Source organism: Phascolarctos cinereus, unplaced genomic scaffold (genome assembly GCF_003287225.1).
Source record: "Phascolarctos cinereus isolate Bilbo 61053 unplaced genomic scaffold, phaCin_HiC Scaffold_4;HRSCAF=312, whole genome shotgun sequence".
NCBI lineage: Eukaryota > Metazoa > Chordata > Mammalia > Diprotodontia > Phascolarctidae > Phascolarctos > Phascolarctos cinereus.
The window spans coordinates 501,609,106-501,633,664 of NW_027555847.1; the positions used below are offsets into that span (position 1 = coordinate 501,609,106).

The window sequence follows — 24,559 nt, forward strand, 5'->3', positions numbered from 1 at the left end:
GGCAAGTCACTTAACCCCTCTTACCTCAGTTTCCTCATCTGTAAAATGAGCTAGAGAAGGAAATGGTAAACCACTCCAGTATCTTTATCAAGAACACCCCAAATGGGGTCAGGCAACTGAAAAGACTGAATAACAAAGCAACAATGTCAACAGAAAGGGCAACATGAACACGGCAATTGAAACGGAATATTTTGAAACCATAATGACTAAACTTGGCCCCAAAGAAGAAATGTGGGAAGCCATCTCTCTTTCTTCCTCCTCCCTTCATCTTTTCACAGAGGTGGAGGACCATGGCTGTTGAATGCTGCTTTTAACGTCAGATTTTTTAGATATGTGTGTTAGTTTTGTTGAACTTCCTGCTCCCCCCTTTTATTGCTGGTTATAAGGGATGGCTCTTTGGGAAAGGGAAGGAGGAGGGATATACTGGGAAATGTGAGTCATATGAAAACAAAAAATACCAATAAAATTTTTAAATAAAAAAGAATAGATTAAGTTAAATCCTCCTGCTTGACTAAAACAAACACAATGATCGCTTTCTAATGCTATATACCGTTTCACTAATTTAAAGGAATATGAGGAAAACTCTCCTTGGTGTCTTCTGTGCTTTTCGGTGAATGATACGACAGAAGGAATATCGTAGTAATAAAATTAATGTTTTTAAATGAAAGTATTCACTTATCACATGTAAAATGTAGTATAGTCTAGGGGGGAAAGCACTGTATTGAAGTCTGAAGACCTGATTAGCATGGGACCTTTGGCAAGTCGCCTCACCAAACCACAGTTGACTCATCTATGAAATGGGGATAACAATGCCTGCACTCCCAGTCTTACAGTGTTGTGAGAAAAGTGCTTTGTAAACTTAAAATGCTGCAGAAATGCAACCTATTATTAATAATTGTATTGACATTCCTAATGGGGGCAAAATTATATTTTCTAATGAGTTTCAGACTCTTAACTTATAATTTTCAAAAACTACAAGATATCATTCTATCAGTCTCTTCACAATAACTTCCTGTCCTAACCTGTTCTATCTTGCAAAGGAAACACTCCCCAGGACATGCTGAATTGGTTCAACATACTCAAATGCAGGAACTTAAAATAGCTGAATCAAAGTCTGTGTGCATGACACAACACAGAGGAAGTTAGTGCTAAAATAATACATTTCACAAGGGGTAGAAATTAACTGGGGGCCTGCATTCTAGAAGCTGTTTCTCTTGCCTTTGCTGTTGATAATACTACTGTTCAGGAGAGCCGCATGTGTCTGTCAACCCATCAGAAAACTCAGAGAAGGAAAAGGAAACAAAATTTAAAAATGGCTGCCCTCAGGTTCAGGAGAGATTTCCTCTGGGATTTCCATCTAACAACATGCTAAGTTATTTAGCAAGGATGGCTATTTAGACCCTTCTTGCCACCTGACCCTTAGAGCAGAGTACTGGTGGAAAAGGTCTGGGAATATCACGCTATTTTCCCACCTTGCCTTCCACCCCAACAGAACAAAATGTCAGTAACAAATCACATTAAAATGAACTGCAAAGGGCAGCTAAAAAGGGGTGGTGGGTGGGGTTAGGGAAATGGTAAAAGCTAGCAATATACTTCCTGAAGAGTGGGGATAGTGGAGTTCCACTTTATTTTGCTAACTAATACGGATAGGAAATTCATAGACTGTATTATGTAAGCCTCAAATTCTTTTTTAGCACCTGTGAGCAGAGCCATCTTATTGGCTCATAGGCTCATAAATTTAGACCTAGAAGGACCCTTGGAGATCATCTAGACCAGAGGTATCAAACTCCCAGCCCACCCAGGAGTGCCACCCAAATAAGACTAAAATGTAAGTGGGAAACGTTTGACAAATTTTTTTTAAAAATACAATAAAATAGATAATGTTAATTTGTGGTTTTCTAAGTGAATATACAGTCAGCAGCGTTCCTTTTCGTATTTCAGTTTGACACCACTGACCTGGGCCAGCTCCCTCATTTTATAAATAAGGAAGCTGTGGCCAAAGGGGTTAAGTGATGTGTCCAAGGTCATATAGGTGGTAAGTAGCAGATGCTAGGACAGCTCTGCTCCTTTAGCACTATCCCGATAGTGGAAATTTCTGATTATTTGTAAAGCAAGTAGAAAGTGAGTAACAAATGAGTGCAGTGGTTTATTTTTCTTGATAAATATAGTTGTTTAAAATTTAAGAACAATGAGAGACAATGAGGCATAGTAGATAGTGGGCAGACCTTGGAGTCGTTAAGAACTGGGTCCAACTTTCCCTCTGCCACATGCTGGCTGTGTGACCCTTGGCAAATCTTACTGAATTGCCAGGGGCAATAAAAAGGTAAGTTAGTGAAGAGGTGACATATCAGCAGAAGGAGTTTTCCACATACAGATGAAACCTTAAGTTCAGTTTTGTTTTGTTTTGAAAAGGAGCATTTGGGGCAGCTAGGTGGAGCAGTAGATAGAGCTCTGCCCTTGGAGTCAGGAGGACCTGGGTTCAAATTTGACTTCAGACACTTGAAACTTACTAGCTGTATGACCCTGGGCAAGTCACTTAATCTTGATTGCCTCATTAAAAAAATTTTTTAAAAAATTTAAATTTTAAAAAGCTGAAGGAAAAAAAAAAGGAGCATGCATAGAAGTGGGAAGAGGTATTGTAAAACAGTTAGAGCCAATAACAACAATACTAACATTTTGTAGTTCATAGAATTTAAAGCGAGAATGGTCCTTAGGGATTAGCTAATACAACCCCTCATTATACAGATGAGAAAACTGAGGCCAGGGGCAGCTGGGTGGCGCCATAATGCACCGAATGCCAGCTTGGAATCAAGAGGATGCATCTTCCTGAGTTCAAATCTGGCCTCAGACACCAGCAGTGGGACCCTGGGTAAGTCACTTAATTTTGTTTGCCCCGGTTTCCTTATCTATAAAATGAGCTGGAGAAGGAAATGGCAAACCACTCCACTATATTTGCCAAGAAAAGTCCAAATGCAGTCACGGAATCAGACACAACTGAAACAACTGAACAACAACAAGGAATTTAAGTGATTTGCTCAGGATCACACAGGTAACAAGAAGCAAAGGCAGGATTTAAGCCCAGGTCTTCTAAAGCCAAATACAGCACATTTTCCACCATTTTAACCTTGTGCTATCTCTGTGTACATGGCAACCTCTGCTTTGAACTTGGAGAAAGGTGTTACCTTGTTTGTGTAGTAGGAGCAAGTGACTATTAAATCATATAAGACCATTTACTTACAATACAGATTCCTGAACCATCCTGGCACCGATTTGAATGTCCATTACAATTGCAGGGAACACACCGTCCAGTATAGAAACCCTTGTTGTCCCGGTAATATCCAGGGGTGCAACCCTATTTTTCAAGCAAAACACGGAAAACAGCTTTTAGAAAGTCACAATTTTCCTACAGTTATTGCTCAAGGACAGCAAGACTTCAGCCTTGAAAAGCAGTGATCTTCTTATCTACTTTTCTGTACATTTTTGGAAAATTCCACTTCGAATTCCACTCTTTAAATTCTTCCTTGTTTTCATTTCATGTGATTTCCCACTCCTTTGATCCTCTCCTTTGCTGGTGTGTCCCATGAAAAGTTAATTGGTTCTATGAAAATACAGCCTTTGGTGAGTTGAAGGGGTAGGAAGAAGTGAGTTCTATAGCAATAATATTTGAAATGGATGAAAAATTACTGGGAAGCTGAATTTGGACTGAAAAACTTTTAAAAATTGTTTTTACGGGCACCTCTCAGAGGGCTAAGCTGGGCTGGGTAGTAGTGAAAGAGTAGAGACCTGGCACATCAAGTCACTTGCAGCTGCTCTAAGGTTTCCAGCTGAAAGAAGAAAAGGGAGCTGGGAATGCAGGGGATGGAAGGAAGTGGGCACTGGCTTACAGGAGAAGAACTTCTTGAGGACAAAACTCTCTTACTCATGGCCCTCTTAAGACCAGGCATAGTAAGCACTCAATAAGTGGTTTGTTTTTTGTTTTTTTAATTGAGTCAAATACTGGTCAGATAACAGGGAAGTACGAATAAGACCACTGAAAGTGGAAGTGAAATAACATGCCTTCCCTGATGATCAGCTGTTTTAGAGGAGAGTGAAAAGTGTGGAGGGAATTGAAGGCAAGCAGGAACCCTGTCAGCAGTGAGGTGAGAAGGGCCGAGAACATTAAGCTTTCACTTCCCCTTTTGTCTCTGTTCTTGTAGAAGCTGTCTCCAAGTATGGAAATGAGAAAATATTTGGATTGGATCTACATGATGGCAGCAGAATCTGGGGTGATAAAAAAAAATTGGGTGGATTTACTCACTGCCATCAGACTATTACATATATATATATACACACACACACACACACATACACACACATATGTATGCATGTATGTATACACACAAATACTATATATGTATGTATATGTGTGTATCTCTATCTATATCTATACATATATGTATATATGATATATACTATATACTAGCTGGGTAAGTGATAGTAACCCCAGAAATATAGCTAATTGGTGTTCACAGAATGATCTGGATGAACGTAGAACAAGTCATTTTGACCAAATCTTTGGTTCCCGTTGGATTTAAATATGCTTCTAAAGGACAAGCCTGAATATTTTGGTTTTTGTGTTTTGTCTGGCTTTTTAATTTAATATTAATTTTGAGATAATTACACTCAGGTGATTTCTATTTTCTTCATTGGGCTGACTTTGTTGACTTGGATTTTTTTTATAATGATGAAAAGAATGGAAGCTTCCTTGTGGTGATCTGACTGAAAAGCTAGACTCTCATCAAATATGCCTTTAGAAGAATGGTGAAGACGATAATAATATTTTGCCATCTATTTCTTAAATTTGTCAGAGTTCAGCTCTGATGTTCCATTTGCTTGGGAGAGTTTAGGTCACTGCCTAGATCAAGTACAAATATTGCCAAATATCACACATCCGTCGTTCATGGATGACCATGTGGTTTTATATTACATGTATGTATATGTCTATGATATGCATATGCATATTTATATCTTGGTGTGCATATGTGTGTTTACGTGTGTATATGTGAATATATATATATATACATACATATATATATATATACATACATATATATTATATATACACACACACACATGTATATTCTTTTCTTTAACTGGACCTTTGATTTCATCAGTGGGAGGAATTCTTCTAACAATGCAGGTCGCCACCTTAGAGAGTTGTCTAGGGGCACTGAGAGCTTCAGTGACTTTCCCAGGGTGACACAGACAGCAGGCATCAGAGGTGGGGACTCTAATCAAGATCAGCCCTCTATCCATTGTGCCAGTCTTTATCTCACATGAAATGCATAATACTGTAAAATCGTGGAAGATGTTAAGATGAAAACATGATTTTCTTTTATTGAACCCTAAGTAACACAAAAGTTTTCAATTACTTGAAGCTACAGTCAAAGTAAAACACCTGGAATTTTGAAGAGACTAGTAGAACAAACCATTCTCACTGCCTAAAGCAGTGTATATGACTTGTGCTGGCTAATTATCACATATTGGGAGACTTTCCATTGAGGTCACCACCTATTATACATAATATTCTGATAACTAGATCATGTCTTCCAACATAAATTTCCCCAAAGCTATTAGTAACCAAGTTTGGACAACGGGAAGCATTTTTTAAAAAGTGTATTAGGTTATAAGTACAGGCTTGTCTGAGGGAGAATTTAAGTATGAAAAGAATGCTACATATCTGAAAATACATCCATACGGATACAGAACATTTAATCAGCTACTTAGCTTGAATCTTCATTTTGCAAAAGCTTAGAAATAACTAAGCTGGACAAAGATACTAACTTTATGCAACTGACCTGTATTGATAAGCAGCATTTGTCTCCATATATAACAATATATGGCTGCAAAATAATCATACTTAAAAAGAACAAATGATGTAGCCAAATGAATAATTCTGCGTAGTTTTAAGAAGGAATCTGAAATAAGCCAGAATTTTAAATACTTTTTGTCGGGGGATGAAGGAGAGAATAAAGAATCTCTATTCTACATAGATGTGCAAACATAGACACACACACACACACACACACACATACACACACATACACACATACATAAATATGTAAATTTGCTTTTGATTGGAAAAGATAGCATTTTCAATAAACTATATATTTTTCTCTGTGTGCACATACAGGGTGGTCCAAAAGTCTTACTGTAGTTAAGCTTTAAGTTTAAAACTGTGCTAAGACTTTTGGGATATAATGTGTATATGTATGTGTATATGATATACAGTATATAGCTATAATATGGATAGCTAGCTAGATGGTCGATGTGACCTGAATAAGTAAGCTGAATTTTATATACAATTATGTGACTTGTTTCTTGAGAAGTAAGAAAATAATAATAGTATTTCTATAATTAGAAAATGGTGTGTCTAAGTGCCTTATTATATACACATACAGTATATGTACATATATATAAATTCATGTATATATTTGTTCAAAAACAAGTCACAAGCACTTCTACATTAAATTTAGTTTATGCAGATTATATCAACAAAGTACATAGCTTCTATGTAGAATTAAATGTCTCAAAATGTTTTTTCCAATAAATGGATATTAAAAATTCATTTATTTTTAACACCAACTTTCCTAAGAAACCGATATAAATGATTTTTGGTCTTACATTACAGTGTCTAGTATTAAATTATAACATGTCATCACTAGCTTTGCATTACCATTTTTAACAGCTCTCAGGCACACATTTCCCTCTTTGTGGATATGAGATGTCCAGAAGGTTGATGGGAAATGACATGTACATAAGAGCAGAAAACTGGCTACTTTTGAACTTTGAAATTCTTAAGGCCTGACAAACGGTAACATATTTGTTCTGTGTTGAACATATTTTATCTGATCACTATTGACTGTCCTCCTTGCCCTTATATTTTAATACTCCTGAGAAAAAATTTTTCTTCCAGACAAAATTTCTAACCACACACTTCACTATATTCTTGTGCCCTGGTGGTCTGGGTCACCCTCAGCAGAGCACCAATTTAACACTGTGCTGAGGACTCTGACCTGATGGCGCACCTCAGAGTTTCAGAGTGGACACGTGTTTATACACTTCGTGGCTCAAGGAAATAATCTGCTAGGCATTCAATATTAATAACTGAAGAAGATAAACAGCCTTCTTTTACAACCCCCCAACTCAATTTCTTCATCCCCATTTATTTTAAGAATATTACATAAGAAGGCACTTGGTCGATTCACACCTCCCCACCCAAACCAACAAAGAAGAGGTCATTACCTGATTTGGTCTAAAGTCCAACTTATTTGCTCTCTGATGGGCTTGGCCACGAAAATCCACATTACTTGGGTGTTGCTGATGGCTTTGACCATGGAACTGAGGAAAGGCCACCCTTTGCTGTGTGTTGTAACCCAAACAATGGCCCAGGGTGGCCCCAAGGATTAATAGCCATCCTGTGCTTGGGGCTGGCCATCTGCTTGGTGCCCCCATGCTGTTCCCGGGAGAGCCTGACTGTATATACACTCAGCCTGTCTTTTTCCTCTTATACCTGCCCTGAGATCTGAGTCAGGTAAGGGAGGCTGCCTGCAGGCTAGGCTGCAGCATGCCCCACCTTTAAACTTCCTACATGAGTCAGACTGTGCAACGGAGCACATAACAGGACCCAAGGTACATGCACCGCTCTGTAATTCCTGTGAGGTGTGGCCAGCTTCACCTTCTACCCACCTCACGCAAATCAGACAGCACTAGACGATGAGAGTAGCCATAAATCACTGTCTGAGTAATGCAGGAATATGCCCGGGATATAAGGGAGGCAGGGCAGGGGTTCCACAGCCTCCTTTGGGCTGTGTATTTTTTTTTTATCATGGTGGAAAAGTGACTAGGGGAAGAAAAAATAAGAGGGGAGAGGGAAGAGAGGCTGTCTTTACATTTCATAAATATTGCAGGAGAAAACCCCTCTAGGAAGGAGATAGAAATCTATGGATCATTAGCCAATAAGGGATCTGTATTCTGAAAAACTTAAAGCCTAGTGTATAGGATCAGTCTGAGTTTCCTGGCTATAGGTTTCAAAAAAGAAAATGAAAGGTTTTAAAGGTACACTCCCCCAATTCTATTAAAATATATAGACAGTAACTTGAGGTGATACATTTATGGCATATTTGGTTGTTTGTTCATAATCTTTTTTTAAAGAATTGTTCAAGCCTTGTACTTTTTTTTTTTTAAATCACTTTAAGGAAAGGATTTAAATCACTTTCCTTCATGGTTACTCTCAACCACTTGTAGGCAAGTCAAGTAAGCAATTTTCCAAACTTGAATAAGGGCCTATCAAGGGATGGAAAATCAGAGGCTTATTCCTAGCCTGAGTATTAGTTTCCCTTCAGCAGATTCCAGTTTTTGGACCAGTGACATGCCCCATAAATGAACTGTACTTTCTTTTGGTCCTGATTAGGACAAAGCATGACAGTACCAAGTATGACATTGGGTTTTTCCTGGCATTGGCTCCTCCACATGCTGGATTAAAACTTGAGATAAAAAGGGCAAATCCCTTTCCACAATATGGTATAATTTCCACTTTTCCTAGGACACTACATTCAGTGACCATGGCTGCCCTTTGCACATGAAGACGTCTATAGTGGTCTGGGAGTTGCTGTTGCTTGGCCTTTTTGTGTTAGCTCTCCCTACCTGTAATTAAGGTAAGGTAAAAGCTGCAGACCAGAAGATACCTACCTATACCTGCTAGATACACTGTACAGAAAAGCATGGGAAAACAGCAATGAACATTAGCCACAACCTCTTACAACTGAAAAGTATCCACTGTGATATGGCATCCAGACAGAAGAGAAATTTCCTACCTGGCATGAGTCACCAGTATAGTCAGGGGGGCAGGAGCACATCTCTACATTGTATGCGATGCTTCCACTTCCTGTACTGGTGACTTCTTCCAGACCCACCTCACCTAGGGTTAACCGCTGAGTCTCAGTAAAATAAAGGCCTCTGATGTGTAAGCCATCCAGTCTAGACAGGACCATCATCAGCTCTTCTCTAGATACCTGGTTATTGCTACTGACATGCCTGAAGTTTCCCTAAACATGAAAACAAAAAAGTAAACATTAACCCTGAGATGAGCCAACTCCACAAGTCAGCTCTAAGAAAGATGGGCATCCAGTAATAACTGGAAAGAGAACTATGTTGAAATAGATAAAAAGCAAATTAACAAAAACCACATAAGGATATTTGCCTTTGGAAATTATCTGTCCCTTATCTTGTTATTCCTGTGAGAGAGAAACTTGGAGGAAGGGATGAAAACAGTTGGAAGCAAAGTGAAGACACCTCGCATTTGTGCCGCACTTGAAACTTTCCAAAATGCTTTACTCACAAAACTGTGCACAGCAGGAAGCAAAGTATTATTATTTCCATTTTGTAAATGAGGAAACTGAGGCACAGAAAGGTTAAGTGATTTGTTTGTGGTCAACAGAGGTATCTGAATGTTCAAATTGGGAATTAGACCTGGGCTCCTGACTCTCAAAGTCCCTCCACTACACCATGCTGTCTGAAGGACAGAACTTTAAGGGACATGCTACACCAATTGACTCAATGCATTTGCACATAGTAGAGGAAGCAGGAAGGAAATTTTTATTTCAAAGTAAAATGATAATATCTGCTTGTAAATACTTGTATTTAAAGTGCATTTACACAGAGAGGAGAAAATATAGTAACTTATAAAAATAATTTTTAAATTATGAGTTATTGTATCTTCTCATACAATTGACATGCTTTCCAAGAATAAATAGAATAAGTAAAGGAACTAAAAATATTTTCTAATATCACACTCTTAATTTTAAATACCTGCTTATTAAGGATACAAAAAAATATCACAAACATGAAATTGTCTGAGTAGATAAGTGCTATTATTGTTAGTTTACTGATAGAGACATAGGAAAACTGGCTTCATCGTAAAATTCAGATTATTATAATTTTAACCTTTACTCTTCAGAAGTATACAGTACTTATTGGATGTGAAACTGCATTTTTATTGTTGTTGTTCAGTGCCAACAAGAAGGCTATAATAAAGTTATTGGCAGAGTTCATGCCCAAGGGGCGAAAAAAGCTGGGCCAGTGTTCTCCAAATTATGTTCCTAGCGTCTAACAAAGGCTTCTGGTGGACCTTGCCTTCTTCCCTTCCATCCATCCTTTTACTTTTTTTTTCTCTGCCACCTCACTGTCATGTATTTCCAGCACAGGAGATGTGGATCAATGACAGTGGGTGGGTTAAAAGGTTCAGAAATGAGGACAAATGAGGAAATGACAAACTCTAGCAAGGCTACAGCAAATTTCTTTGAAGTTTAAGTGGTCTAATAATAGAACATAATTTATGTAAGGACATGCAAATTATATTGAAACAATGAACCTAGAACCACATAAATTATGAGTGTATCACATATGGTTTTATTCTTAAAAAAGATCAACTGTAACATACAAGCTAGTAGTATTGCTCAATAATGGGAATGCCTCCACTTTAGAAAACAGGAAAAATTTCCTTTTTCCTTTTTTGCTAAATGAGGTTTTCTCCTTTTGCATCATAAAATAAAAAGGCTTTCCCTCAGGGAGGCTCCATCATTAAGTTCTGACATAGGCTGAATAGTGCCTGTGTTGATATGGCCATGTGTCCAGATTAATATCCACATTTCAAATTCTATATTGATATTTCTAATTCAGCCAAAACTCTCTCTTCACTTACACATACACAAATATACATGCATTTTTACATATGCATATAACAAATTATACATAATTAATAATTTTTATAAAATATATACCTTTTATTATGTATAGATATATCATTTATTATATTATACTTATAAATATAATATAGACTAAATACATATTAATGCATGTATACGTCTCTCTCATATGTGTGCCTGAATACAGTACATCAGAATGAATAAGGAATGCTTTCTAAATGATGGAGGGTCAAAATAAAAGTTCCTGATGGCCAGTGAAATAATGTAAGGGAATAGAAGTTCTTTGAAGGCAGGGGCTGTTTATCTTTATGTTCCCAGTATGTAGTACAGTGGGGCAGCTAAGTGGCTCAGTGGATAGAGTGATGGGCCTGTAGTCAGGAGACTCATCTTCCTTAGTTCAAATCTGGCCTCAGACTTTTATTAGTTGTGTGACCCTGAGCAAGTCACTTAACTCTGTTTCAGTTTCCTCATCTGTAAAATGAGCTGGAAACAGAAAAGGCAAACCATGTACCAGGCACCATGCCAAGCACTTTACGATTATTATCGCAACTGATCCTCACAGCAACCCAGAGTAGGTGCGATCATTATCCCCATTTAACAAATGAGAAATTTGAGGCAAACAAGTTAATCAACTTGCCCAGGGTAACTGCTGAACAAGCTGTACTATATGACTGTAATGGAATACTGTTGTGCTGTAAGAAATGACAAGCAAGATGATTTCAGAAAAACCTGGAAAGACATACATGAACTGATACAGAGTGAAATGAGCAGAACCAGGAGAATGTTGTACACAGTAATGCAATATTATATGATGATCAACTGTGAATGACTTAGCTATCTCCTTAGCAAATACAATGATCCAAGACAATCCCAAAGGGTCCATAATAAAAATGCTATCCACATCTAGAGAATGAACTGATTGAGTCCGAATATAGACTAAAGCATACTATTTTTTACTTTTCTCTTTTTTTTAGTTTTCTTGCACAAAATAACTAATATGGAAATAAGTTTTACATGATTGCATATGTATTACCTATACCACATTGCTTGCCATCTCAGGGAGGGGGGAAGTGGGGGGAGGAGAGAATTTGGAACTGAAAATTTTAAAAAATATTAAAAAGAAAATTAAAAATTGTAATTGGGAAAAAAATATTATTTTTAAAAAATAAGCTACCCCAGGGGTTCTTAACTTGAGGTCCATGCATTTGTTTTTAAATATTTCAATAACTATTTCAATATAATTGGTTTCCTTTGTAATTCTCTGTATTTTATTTTGTACATTTAAAAACATGATTCCAAGAAGGGATTCCAGGCTTTACCAGACTGCCAAAGGAGTCTGTGATGATAAAATAGGTTGAGAACCCCTGATCTAGTCCAATCCCACCCCTCTATTCAGCAAATTAGGAAACTGAGGCCAAAGGCTAAGTGATTTTCTAAAGTAGTAAGAAACAGAGTTAGGATTTGAACTGCAGGTCTTTGGATTCCAACTGGAGTACACAACACTACATTGCTTCAATAAATAGCCTGACAAAATAAGTTTGAAAACCAGCAGAAAATGAAGCAATGTTGAAATATAGATGCTTTTAAAAACCATATATAATTGATCAATAAATCAGACTTTTTAATTTATGTTGTCTTGCTGAATTTCATTACCACAGAATTCAGTAGTAGTAGTAGGAGTAGTTATTGTTGTTGTAAAGGTTAACAGTGTTTTGACGTACCTTCTTACACATGGACATATAATATCTTATTTGTCTTTGCTTTCAAAATTATATTATTTTACAGTGAAATGCTTTATATTTTCATATTTGTGCTTTTAAATACAGTGGGATAAGACACGCTAAAATGAGGTGACATTTAATAATGACTAATAATAGTTATTATCAAATAGCTAATAATAATAGCTAACATTTATAAAGCACCTACCACGTGCCAGGCACTGTGTCAAACACTTCACGATTATTATCTCAACTGATTCTCACTACAGCCCTGGGAGGCAGGTGCTGTCACTATTGCCATTTAACAAATGAGGAATTTGAGGCAAACAGAAGTTAATGTGACTCCACACAGCTAGTAAGTACCTAGGGCCAGATCTGAACTGAGGTCATCTTGACCCCAGGGCTGGCGCTCTCTCCACTATGCCACCAGCTGCCCTATACCTAAGATGCAAAACCATAAGCCATTTTTATTCATATTTCTCCTTACCTCAACCAGCTGAACTCGTCCATAATACCGTCGGTCTGGCAGGGGGTTGTTTGGGTCCAAGTAGACAATAGTCATTTGCTGTCCCTATTTAAAGATAAACTAATGCTTTAATGTTTGAGTGGAACACTATGAGAATCATAATTGGTTAAAGCATGCTATTAACACAAATGTACATTGCAGCACTACAAACAAATATTATTATATGAACAAACCAACAAGAATATATTAAGCACCTCCTATGTGTCTGACATTTTGCTGGGTACTGGGGATACAAAAAAGAAAGATGAAATAATGGTCCTTGTCCACAAAGAGCTTACATTCTGTCAAGAGAGATAACATACATATAGAAGAATATACAAAAAAAATTCTTTTCATAAATCAAGGCAACGAGGAGGGGTACTAGCAGCTAGGGGAAACAAGAAAGGCTTCATGTGGAAGGGAGTGCTTGAGATGAGTCTTGACGAAAACAAGGTGTTTGGCTGAGTAAGGTAAGGAGGGAATACCTTTCGTGCTAGGGCAAAGGGAGATGAGGTGTCACATATGAGGAACAGTGAGAAGGTCAGTTTGGCTGTATCATACAATGTGCAGAATAAGACTTGAGAGGTAGATTGGGGCTGGGTTGTAAAAGGCTTTGCATTTCAAAAAGAGGACTCTGTGTTTGATCTTTGATGCAATAAGGAACTGCTGGAGTTTACTGAGCAGGGAAGCGACATGATAAGAACTGAGCTTTAGAGCAAAAAAGTCATTGCATAGCATGGCTTGTTCTGATAAATATTTCAGAAATCACTGAAGGACTGATGTTACTGGACATTATTTTGCTATATAGTGCTATACATGGGTCATGGATAGAAGAGAGCTTTCTTTTATTGACCTTTGCTCAGAGGATGGCTGTATGCTGCATAGCTTTGCATTTAATGTATAATATGTGTGCTTTAATAGAAGAGGTACATGTATGGAAGGGCATGGGATTCAGAGAATTCCTTATTACAAGAATGTGTCCATTTGGGTGGCAGGAAGGTGTTCTGGCTGACTTCTTTTCCTATATTTGGGTGGCTGAAGCATAAGGATGGGCACAGTAGTGCCATTTCACCTGGAGGGTGTCCAGTTCTAAAACTGACCATGGAGGATCAGTTATCACTCCAAACCCATTCCTCACTCTTATCTAGCCATATACACTCTTGGCTTTGCCCTAGCTAGCATCCAGTCACAAAAACAGTGGGGCTGGAGTGTAAAATAGGAGGTTGTGCCTCAAGCAACAGCCTCAGTTGCCTGCCACAGCCCTGGATTTGTATACGTGGTATTCATTAAAAAGAGTGGAGCAGTATATGTGATCAGAAATCATTTTTTAAAATTTAAAATACTAAGGAGTATTCTCCAAAGACCTTTAATTATAAGAGCTAAGAACAGAGCTCCAAAGTAAACGTCTCATAACCTGGAATTATTTTCTATTTCTGAAGGTGGAATAAAGAGGAAATATTCTCTTCATTATCTTTTGGTGATTTCCAATAGTTTGCTTAATAAGCCATTTGGCAATAGAAATAACTATATTAATGATCTTGAACAAAATATGCGCCGGTCATCCTGGCAACCCAATGAGGCTGGGAAAGAGGGAAAGAGCAGGATCATGTTACAATTTTTATTGTTCCGGCTTTTTCTCTCAAACACTGAACTTCCAGAAGCCGGATGCTTTATTTTCAATATGATCTACAGAGGGTCTTTGGAATTTTAAAGAAATCAATTGAAGCAACCAATCAATCAATTCACAAGTATTTTTTAAGCACCTGCTGAGTCAGGCACTTGGCAAGGTGCCAGTGAAACAAATAAACTATCCCCCTGCTGATAAGGAGATACATATGTATATAAGGCAGAATGAGTATCAAGAAAATAAATACAATATAGTTAACCACAAAGTAGTTCAAATAAAAATGTAGACACTGTTTAAAAATAATTACAACCTCACTTTTAACAAAACTGTCAAATACATGAGATTCTCTCATTATATGAAATATGTGAGTGAATGACGAGAAAAATCTTAGATGTATTTGACCACGTCAGTCTCCTGTTCACAAATCTTTGCTGGCTCCCTATTACTTATAAGATTTAAAATACACACACACACACACACACACACACACACATACATATATATGTGTATATATATACAAACATTATCTAATAAACACATCTAATAATACATATATAGCATATATACACATTTTTATGTATATGTTTATATATATGAATAATTGTGTGTATACATATACACACAATTATTCATTCGTTTATTTATTTATTTACTTAGTCTGGCACTAAGGTCTTCCAAAAGCTAGCTCCAACCTAGCTTTTAAGCTTTTTCTTTTTTAAATAAAAGCCTTTAAATACTTTATATTTGAGCCAAAATTAGCTACTAGCTGTTTCTTAAGCAAGATCTGCTGTTTTCTGCTTCTGTGCATTCATGTAGACCATCATTCATGCCTTGAATTTGTTCTTTCTTCATCTCCAGATTTCAGAATCTTCCTTTAAGACTCGGCTTAGTTACTGCCTTCTCTGTGGAGGATTCCCAGATACCACTCCCCTCCCCCTCCCAAAAAGTACTTCCTTAAGCTTTCCTAAGCTGCTTGTCTGAGTCTCCCATTGCTCCTGCCCATGACTTACACTTATCTCTGTACATGCCATGTTTTCGCCTCTCCTAACACCTCAGTAGAATGTAAGGTTCTTGAGGTCAAGTACTGGGTCATTTAAAAAAATCTTTCTCTCCCTAGAACCTAGGCAATTGCCTTACAAATGTCACGCACTTAATAAATGTTTGCTGGATTGAATTATTTCACTTGTTATAACTTGTTACAGATCCTTTAAGCTCAAATTTCTAAAGATAGAACTTTGGTTACTGAATATTTACTAAGTATTTCCCAAGTTCAAGCCACTGTGCTAGATTCTGGGAGGATACAAAGAGAAAGTCTTTGCTCTCAGAAAGCTTGAAACTGAAGAAACAAGTAATACAAAGGTTGACAACATGGGAACCTGTTTTGCTTGACTGTGCATATTTTTAAAAGTATTTTGTTTTCTTTGTTTTTTGGATGGGGAGAGAGGAAGAAGTGGGAAGGAAAGAAAATAAATGCTTGTTAAGTGAAAAAAAATTTAATTTTAAAAGTGCATAACTATAGATATAGATGATAATGATCAACAATCCCAGTGACCTATAAAATGAAGGCTCATCATAAATGGTAAGGTTCATAGGAAGGAAAGATCACTGTGAGTTGGGATGGGATTTGCTCAGAAGGAAGGATCTTCAGGGGATAAAATATCCTTTTTTTTTTTTAGTTCCTGTGAACACCTTTAAACAGATTAATTTAAAACCTTTAAATGTTCTTCATTAAGTTTCTTTAAGTCAGAAACCTCCCTTTCCTGACTTCAGGGAAGTATTTCCTACCTACCATAAGTTGCACATCAGGTCTCTTCTCCAGGAGAATCATGCCTTCACTGGGTAGGCCAAAGGATTTTACCTGGTAAGTCAGGAAGCCACCATATGAAGAAATCTAAAATTGAATGAAGATGAGTAGCACTGATTAAGAAAAGACGGTCTTGACTTTAGATGAAACAGACAATCCCCAAGAGCTTATGGATTTCCTTCTGCTATTTCTATTAATCTCTAAAGTTTGTTTGAATCACTGCTTTTCTAAGAAATTTGAGTCATGTGTTTGTATCTAACTGGGTAATTTCTGTAAAGCAGTAAATTCTCCTCCAAAACAAAAAATCCAAAACCTTTCCCCAAAGCAGGCAGTCCATCATGGCTGTCATTCCAAAATCCTCTGGATACACAATAATAAAGAGTCTGACTAACCCCTCTGAGCAAGTCAAACTTTTCAAATTTCTCCTAGCCTCCTAGAAATGTCAGGATAATGGTGAAAGGGATAGAGATGTAGTGGCCAGGCTATCACTAGTGATGGAATATGAAAGGGACAGCTAACACAATGGATGACCAGAAACAAGATGCAGACAAAATAATGGGTTGAATCTAATAATTTAGCAGAGGTAAACAAAAAGCCCTCTAGTAAGGTATATTTTTTAAAAAATCATCTTGGGGTAGCTAGGCGGTACAGTGAATAGAGAATCAGCTCTAGCATCAGGAGGACCTAAGTTCAAATCCGACCTCAGACACTTATCAGCTGTGTGACCCTGGGCAAGTCACTTAACCCCAATTGCCTCAAGAAAGAAAAAAAAATCATCTTCACAAGTATAAGGTGGGGAAGGTGTGCCTAGATGAGTTAATATGAGAAAGAGGCTGGGAGGAGAAGGAACTAGCCCAAATAAATCCAGAAAATGCATTAGAGTGAATCCCAATGGTGAAATCCAAGAAAAAGTAAATCATTTTTCCAGCCCAGGTCAGCATGGGGAGGCAGACAGGGAGGTCTGCAGGATTGGGATGGGACAGCAGCATGTAGAGTACCCCAGTGCAGGGAGAGGCTTGTGCAAGGGCAAGAGGAGGTTCTAGACCCATACTAGAGCACCACATACAGGGTACAGAACAGGTGCCAACTGGCAGCCTTGGTACCCACTACCCAGTTCTGGGTCATAGATCCAAGGTGGATTAAAAGAGGACCTGCATCTAAGGGGTGGTTTTCCTGGGTAGAGAAGGCCCTGGGCTGTCTATTGAGGAAAGAGTCAGTTCAGGGGCAAGCAGCAAGAGTGGAATGTAGAACCCCAACGAGCAGAGTGGGATCTCAGTTCCAGCGTCTATTCCCATTTGAAATCTCTAGAGAAATAAGTAGGGAAGGAATCCCAAGCCAAAGGGAAGACTGCAGTTCTGTTACTCTGAACCAACAGAACTTTCCAGCTGGCTGAGTGGGGCTGAGTCCAGCAGTAGTTTACTGTCACTCAGTCCCAAACCCAGGTCAGGAAGTTCCAGAGCCCAGACCAGGGTGGGCAGTAAGCTAGACTTAGTTCTGCATCAAACCATGCTGGAAATACTGAAAGCTTTCGCATCTCTGGCCTGTCCCTGAGACCCTGGAATAGTACAGCATTCAATTGCCCAAGAAAGCAACCACAGGACCAACCCTGAGATTTCCTCCAAAAGTGTGCAGAATCTAGCCCTAACATCAAGTCTGAAGTCAGGAAGTAAGCTGGAAGAATGAGCAAACAAACAAAAAAGAATCCCACCTTAAAGAGTGGTGGGAGAGAAGCTCAAGACAAAGAAGAAAAGAATGACTTCAAAAGCAAAATCTCAAAGAAAAACACAGCTTAGGCCCCAATTCAACTAGAATTCCTGGACGAGATGAAGCAAGAGGTTTTTTTTTCTTAGTTAAAAATGTTTTTTTATATGTAAAATAAGAGCTCTTGAGGAAAAAAACTGGAAAAGAAATAAGAGCTATGGAAGAAAGAATTGGAAAGGGAATTAACAGTTTGGTACAAGAAGTTAAAAAAAATACCTTGCTCAAGTTTGTTGCTCAAACAACAAACTCTGAAGATGAGAATAAGCCAAATAGAAACCAATAACCATAAGAAACAACAAGAAATATCAAAGTAAAAAAACCCTGAAAAATAGAAGAAAATATGAGGTATCTTATAGCAAAATCAACTGAAAACATATTAAGGAGAAAACAATTTAAGAATCATTGGATTATCTGAATGCAATGACCAAAAAAGAGCTTTAATATAATATTTCAAGAAATCTCAAAATTGCCCACATCGCTTAGAATCAGAGAGCAAAGCGGAAATAGAAAGAATCTACCAGTCACGTCCTAAAAGAAATCCCAAGATGAAAACTCCCAGAAACACTGGAGCCAAAATTCAGAACTTCTAGGTCAAAGAAAAACTACTTCAATCAACCAGAAAGAAATCAAGTACTGAGATGCCACAGTTAGAATCATACATGATTTGGCAGCCACAACTAGAAATGAGAACAAAGCTTGGAATATTCCAGAAGGTGAAAGGTATAGGCTTATAGTTAAGAATTATTTACCCAGCAAAAGTGAGTATAATGCTACCAGGGAAAAATTGACCTTAAATGAAATAAAGGACTTCTAAGCATTCCTGATTAAAAGACCCCAGCTGCATAGACACTGTGAAGTTCAAACATAGAAGGTAAGAGAAACCTAAAAAAAATAAACATGAATGAACAATGATAAGAGACTAAAAGAGGATAAACTGTTATTCATAAAGCATACATTGCTTTCAATTAAATTTAAGCAATCACATTCAAATTGCTGCTTACATCCAAATATGGTGAGATAATACATGTATCCCTTCTGAACTCTATCATTTTTGGAGTCATAGAGGGAATATAATTAGACAAGGCTGGGAGTTGTTCAGTTATGTTTTTGATGATCTTAACTGAAGAATGGAAAGAGAGGCGAAGAAGACTACACTGGGGTGGGGAGGAAAGGAAGATTAGGGGAAAGGAAAATTACCTCACATAAACAGGGTACACAAGTACACATCTAAATAAACAAGGAGGAGGATTTGGGAGACTAGCTGATAACTTCAACCTTACTCTTCTACTAGGAGGGAAAGGAGAAATGGGAAGCCTTAGAAAGCTGTGGAATTCTATGAGCTAAAAGCAAAGGAATGGGAATGAGAAGCAGATTAACCACTAGGACCAAGACTGTGATTTCTCTGAGGTCCCTTATAGTCCTAAATCTAGGAGGGTCAATGTGGTATTGTGCACAGGGAATGAGATCTGGAATGATCAAGACCTGGGTTCAAATCCTACTTCTGATGTGAATTTAAGCAAATCACCTAAACTTTCTGTGCCTTGGTCTCTTCATCTGCAAAATAAAGGGTCTGGCCTTGATGATTTCTGCAGTTCCATCCAGTTCTAAATCTATATTTCAAATTCAAAAATCTATGATGCTCATCAATTGGGGAATAGCTGAAGAAGCTATGGTTTATGATTGTGATGCAATGTTATTATATTATAAAAAATGACAAGCAGGATGATTTCAGAAAAACCTAGAAAGACTTACATGAACTGATGCACAGTGAATTAAGCAGAACCAGGAGTACACAGTAACAGCAATACTGTATAATGAACTATGAATAATTTAGCTATTCTCAGCAATATAATGATCCAAGACAATCCCAAAGGGCTCATGACGAAGCACGCTATTTGCCTCCAGAGAAAGAACTGGTATCGTCTGAATATAGACTGAAGCATGCTATCTTCCTTCCTTCCTTCCTTCCTTCCTTCCTTCCTTCCTTCCTTCCTTCCTTCCTTCCTTCCTTCCTTCCTTCCTTCCTTCCTCCCTTCCTTCTTTTCTTTCTTTCTTTGTCTTCTTATATAAAATGACTAATATGGAAACATTTTACATGATTGCACATTTATAACCTATATTGGATTGCTTATAGTCTCAGAGAGGAGAGGAAGGAGGGAGGGAAGGATAGAATTTAGAACTCAAAACTTAAAAACAAAACAAATGTTAAAAACTGTTTAACATGTAATTGGGGGAAAACAAAGTATTATAAATTTTTAAAAATAGTTTTAACATTAAAAAAAACACTGTGATCCTTTGACTTTACCAATGGATCAGTGCCCGACCTGTATCTGGTCTGGAGGTAACCTTTTGACCATCCACATTGTAACTGCTGAGCAATCTTAGCATAGAGGGAAATGTATTCCTATTAGTAGACTCGGCTTCCCAGGAACATCTAATTCATAAAACCATAGATTCAGAGATGGAAGAGACGTTATAGACCATCTAATTCTTTCTACAGATGAGGCCACTAAGTGAGCAGCTAAAGATGGCACAAGTGGCAAAGACAGGATTCAACCCCTGTCCTTTTGATTCAAGATCCAGTACCCCTTCTAAAATACCAGTCACCTCTCATGAACACTAATTAAATTTAGGGTTATGTCTGTGTGTGTGTGTAAAAGCAGATAGACCTCACCCCAGATAACCTCTATACCCAGTTATCTGAGAAAAGACTTAAGGATCATATGCTTCGTTTTTCCCTTCTCTCCAAGTCATCCCTGAGCTAGATGTGTCCTTTCTTAAATAAAGCAAAAGTCACAGAGTGAGAGCTATGTCTCAAGGGGTGGCCTAGAGAGGAGAATTAAGATGGAAGGGTCACAAAAGCAGCCACACCATCACAGCAAGTCAATGACGGTTGAATGTAAGCATTTCAGAAGACAGCAGTAGACATCCAGTTCTCGAATGGTTTTTCTTAGCAATTACTGTCTTCTTAAGTTAAAGAGATATCTAAACATAAAAGCAATGTTATTCCAAATGAGCATCTTAAATCTGCTTGAAAGGGTTAGGATTATTTAGCTGTTTTAATTAGCTAAAAGAGAAAGGGGAGGAGGGATATGGAGAGAGTGAGAAAAGGACAAGGAGGAAGGGGAGGTGGGATAACCACTGCACTTACAAACATGAACACCCATAGCCCAGAACTGGATTTAGAGTCACAAGGTCTGGATTGGGTTTCTGGCTCTGCCGCTTACAGCTGTGTGTCCTTGAATCTCTCTGAGGCTCAGATATCTCACTTTAAAATGTTGAGACTAATACTTCCAGTATTTACTTCCCAGGGTCTTTGAAAGGAAAGTGCTTTGCAAGCTGCTATACGCTGCTGAGTAAATGCATACTAATTTGCCCAGGTAACAGAATTAGGGGTTTGAGGTCCGTAAAGAGTAGCTTGAGCTTAATTAGTGGAGGATAGATCTTTCCTATGCCTGATCCCTATGACACTCCAGAAGGAGGCCGCTGGGTTTATAAAATGCCTGAGTATAATTCCTGAGTTGGTTGCTATTAGTGAATCTTATGGGGATGACACTTCATTGTATTTGCTTCCTTTAATAATCCTCTGAATCATTCCATTTTCTATCTTTTGTTATTCTGACAAGAAGCTTTCTAATAGCTTTAAAACAAAAGATTGATGACAAAATGTCATTTAAAAAATATCATTTGCAGCAGAGAGTGTTTGAATGTAAAATCTGACACAATTGGTACAGGAGAGGTAGCACTGGGCATGGCTTCATTTGGTGAGTGGATTACTGCAAGAAGAACAGTTGCCACCACGTCTACTGCTCTCCCCTGATTGAGGTGAAAGTGGTTCTTTACAAAATTAATGCATTTCACATTTAGTCAGTGAAATCCCTGCTCCCTTTTGAAAATAAGCACTCTGCTCTATCATATCTCATAGAGAACCTACTGGCTCACAGGAACATTTGTCATTTTCTTAAGCATCTAACTTGTTTTAAATGTAAAAGATTTAGGAAAAGAGGTAGGAAGAAAAAGTCCTAGTTATTCCTGTCCTAATCAATTACATTATTTATTGGTTTCTTTACCCTGCAGTTGTCTTTATATTGGATCAGAGAAGATGAGTCTCATAAGCTTGGTGAGACAAGGGATCAATGCTAACTTCCTTAGCTAGATGCTACTGAGACTTGGGGGTTGGGAAGGAAGAGGGATATCAGAAAAGGGAGGTGTACCTTTTGGGATGGTGGCCACAACTACTCTTTGGTCAGCGTTCATTGTCAACATTTTTTACTCTCCTCGGAAATTCTAATGAGTTTCTGGACAGGGAAGGAAGCCATTCAAGCATAATATTTACACAACTGTCCTCCTTAAAACATTAATTTGCTACTGATTCATCATTGATCTGCATTTGTCAAATGGCCAATGTACTCTGGACTTCCGGCTTAAGAAGAGAAGACTGGTGGAGAATGTGACCAGTGATTTCAAATATTTGAAAAGCTGTCCTGTGGAACTTCCACTGAGCCCCAAGGGACAGAGCTCAGATCCAAAGGTGGAAATTTTAAGAGAATAGATTTCAGGCCACTATAAGCAAAAAGCCTAAAAATCACAGCTATCTGCAATTGGAATTAGGAGATAATGAGTTCTTACCATTAGAAGTTTAAAGCTGTATAACTACTTCTTAGTGATATGGTACAAAGAATTCATATTGAAGGTGTATGTATTGGTGGTGTTAATGAGGGTGGCTCAAACTTCTGTGGTCTAACCTAAAAATTCTATGCTTGATAATCCAGGTCCAGGAGTTGAGTTCTCACTAAAATGAGGTCACTCTTTAAGGAGGCTCAGAACCATCTGGTAAATCATTTCTTTGAGTGCATTCTTTTTATAACCTGATGCCTATCTTTCATGCCAACCCCTCAAGAGGCCCTTCATGCCAGAAGACAGGAATGACAAGAAAAGAGACCCCTTTCTCCTCTAAGGTTTTGAAAACAATACAGAGGGATGCTACTGTGAGCCAAAAGGCAACAGGAGAAGTTTTCCCCTTTCTGCAAATGGGGTGGAGAGCAGGACCATCAGAGGAAAACCAGATTATGCCTAAAGGAACCACACACAATGAAGCAATATCCATACTATACTTGAATGCACTATATATAAATAGCACAGCTTCTAAACTCATAAAGAAAATGAGACTGAAGTGACCCAAGTTACTGTGAATCAAAGTAAAGGGCCTGGCCTACCTCCTCTGGGAAGACTCCATCGCATAACAGAAAGAATTACCAATCTCACTCCAAGGCCTACCTTAGTCAGTGGGGTCTTCCTCCCACTTGAGGTATACCTGGGCATATTTGTCTGTACAAAGACTTGTATCCTCTTAATGGCCTTGTCTGTACATTCTCCCATCTTCTCTCAGCTATCCTGCGAACCCTCTTAGAACCATGGAAAGAGCCATCTCTGTGTCTGGAAGCAGAGGGCCTGGATTCACATCCCATCTCTGTGACTCACTACCTGTGTGACCTTGAGCCATCTCTCTGAGCTTGTTTCCTTATCTGTAAAATTGAGGGAGTTCGACTCCCTCCAGCTCTACGTCTACAATTTTAAGAACTATAGGGGGAGGAGCAGAATCTGGCTCTGTTTCATTAATAGTGACACTCACCCCTGGGTAGCTTCTTCTGTGATCCCATCCTATCACACGATATGGGCTAAGGAGGCTAAAAGGAGGGGGCATGGGAGCTATCAGCGGAACACATCCTGAAGAGCTGGCCATTCTTTTGACATTTCTTACCTTGTCCCCCAAATAGGATGGTGGCGCAATCCAGTACACGCTGTGGACCGAGGAAGGCAGCTCCTGGACGTCGGCAACCACACTGTTACTGCCTGGGTTGAACGTGACAGGGATGTCCATTTGATCTGCTGTCTGCAGGCGCCAACCTATCATGTCAACAAACTGGAACATAAAAGTAGGGGAATGAAACTCATTCATGTCTTTCCTCCATGAGCTCTGTTGCTGCAGCCTTCTTTTGAAAAATGCATTTTAATCATGTCTTTTGTCTTTGCGATATAGTCATTTCACTTCCCACCCTCCTCAAGATGTAATTCTCCCTTGTGACAAAGAAAAATAACTGAATAAAAACATCTGCTACAGTGGCCTTATTGGACATTGCATATGATACTCTGTGACCAGTGTCCCCCACTTCTCTGCTACAGACTTCTTGAGAAATAACTCAGTTGTTTACAATCGAGAAGTCATGTTGTTATAGATTTCCTATGAAAGCTTGCATCAAAGCCAAGTGAAGGTTTAACTACATGACACCCAACTTGTTCTGGAATAGCGAAGCTTTGGATAGGATGCACTTTCCCCCGCAACCTACCCAAAGAAACTCCTTAGAGCAGACATGTGCCTTATTAACCCTCATAACTTTC

At 38.3% G+C, this 24,559-nt stretch overlaps 1 protein-coding gene and 1 long non-coding RNA gene across 4 annotated transcripts in view; one reads left to right on the forward strand and one right to left on the reverse strand.

Moving 5' to 3' along the window:
• LAMA3 (laminin subunit alpha 3) overlaps positions 1 to 24,559 on the reverse strand; it is a 319,129-nt gene that overhangs the window by 67,791 nt on the left and 226,779 nt on the right. For 2 of the 3 annotated variants that reach the window (XM_078153463.1, XM_020968691.2), the window contains 5 exons: positions 23,922 to 24,083; positions 16,385 to 16,486; positions 12,951 to 13,034; positions 8,856 to 9,086; positions 3,239 to 3,352 (listed from right to left, as the gene is read on the reverse strand). In XM_078153463.1, coding sequence (XP_078009589.1) covers positions 3,239 to 3,352; positions 8,856 to 9,086; positions 12,951 to 13,034; positions 16,385 to 16,486; positions 23,922 to 24,083 — 693 coding nt within the window. Of the gene's footprint in view, positions 1 to 3,238; positions 3,353 to 7,284; positions 7,650 to 8,855; positions 9,087 to 12,950; positions 13,035 to 16,384; positions 16,487 to 23,921; positions 24,084 to 24,559 lie in introns of those variants that run through there. The other variant, XM_020968692.2, reaches the window with a different exon arrangement.
• LOC110195787 (uncharacterized) lies at positions 1,611 to 24,294 on the forward strand. The gene is made up of 3 exons (XR_002321011.2): positions 1,611 to 1,828; positions 2,746 to 2,869; positions 23,938 to 24,294. It is a non-coding gene; the product is annotated as an uncharacterized LOC110195787 (long non-coding RNA).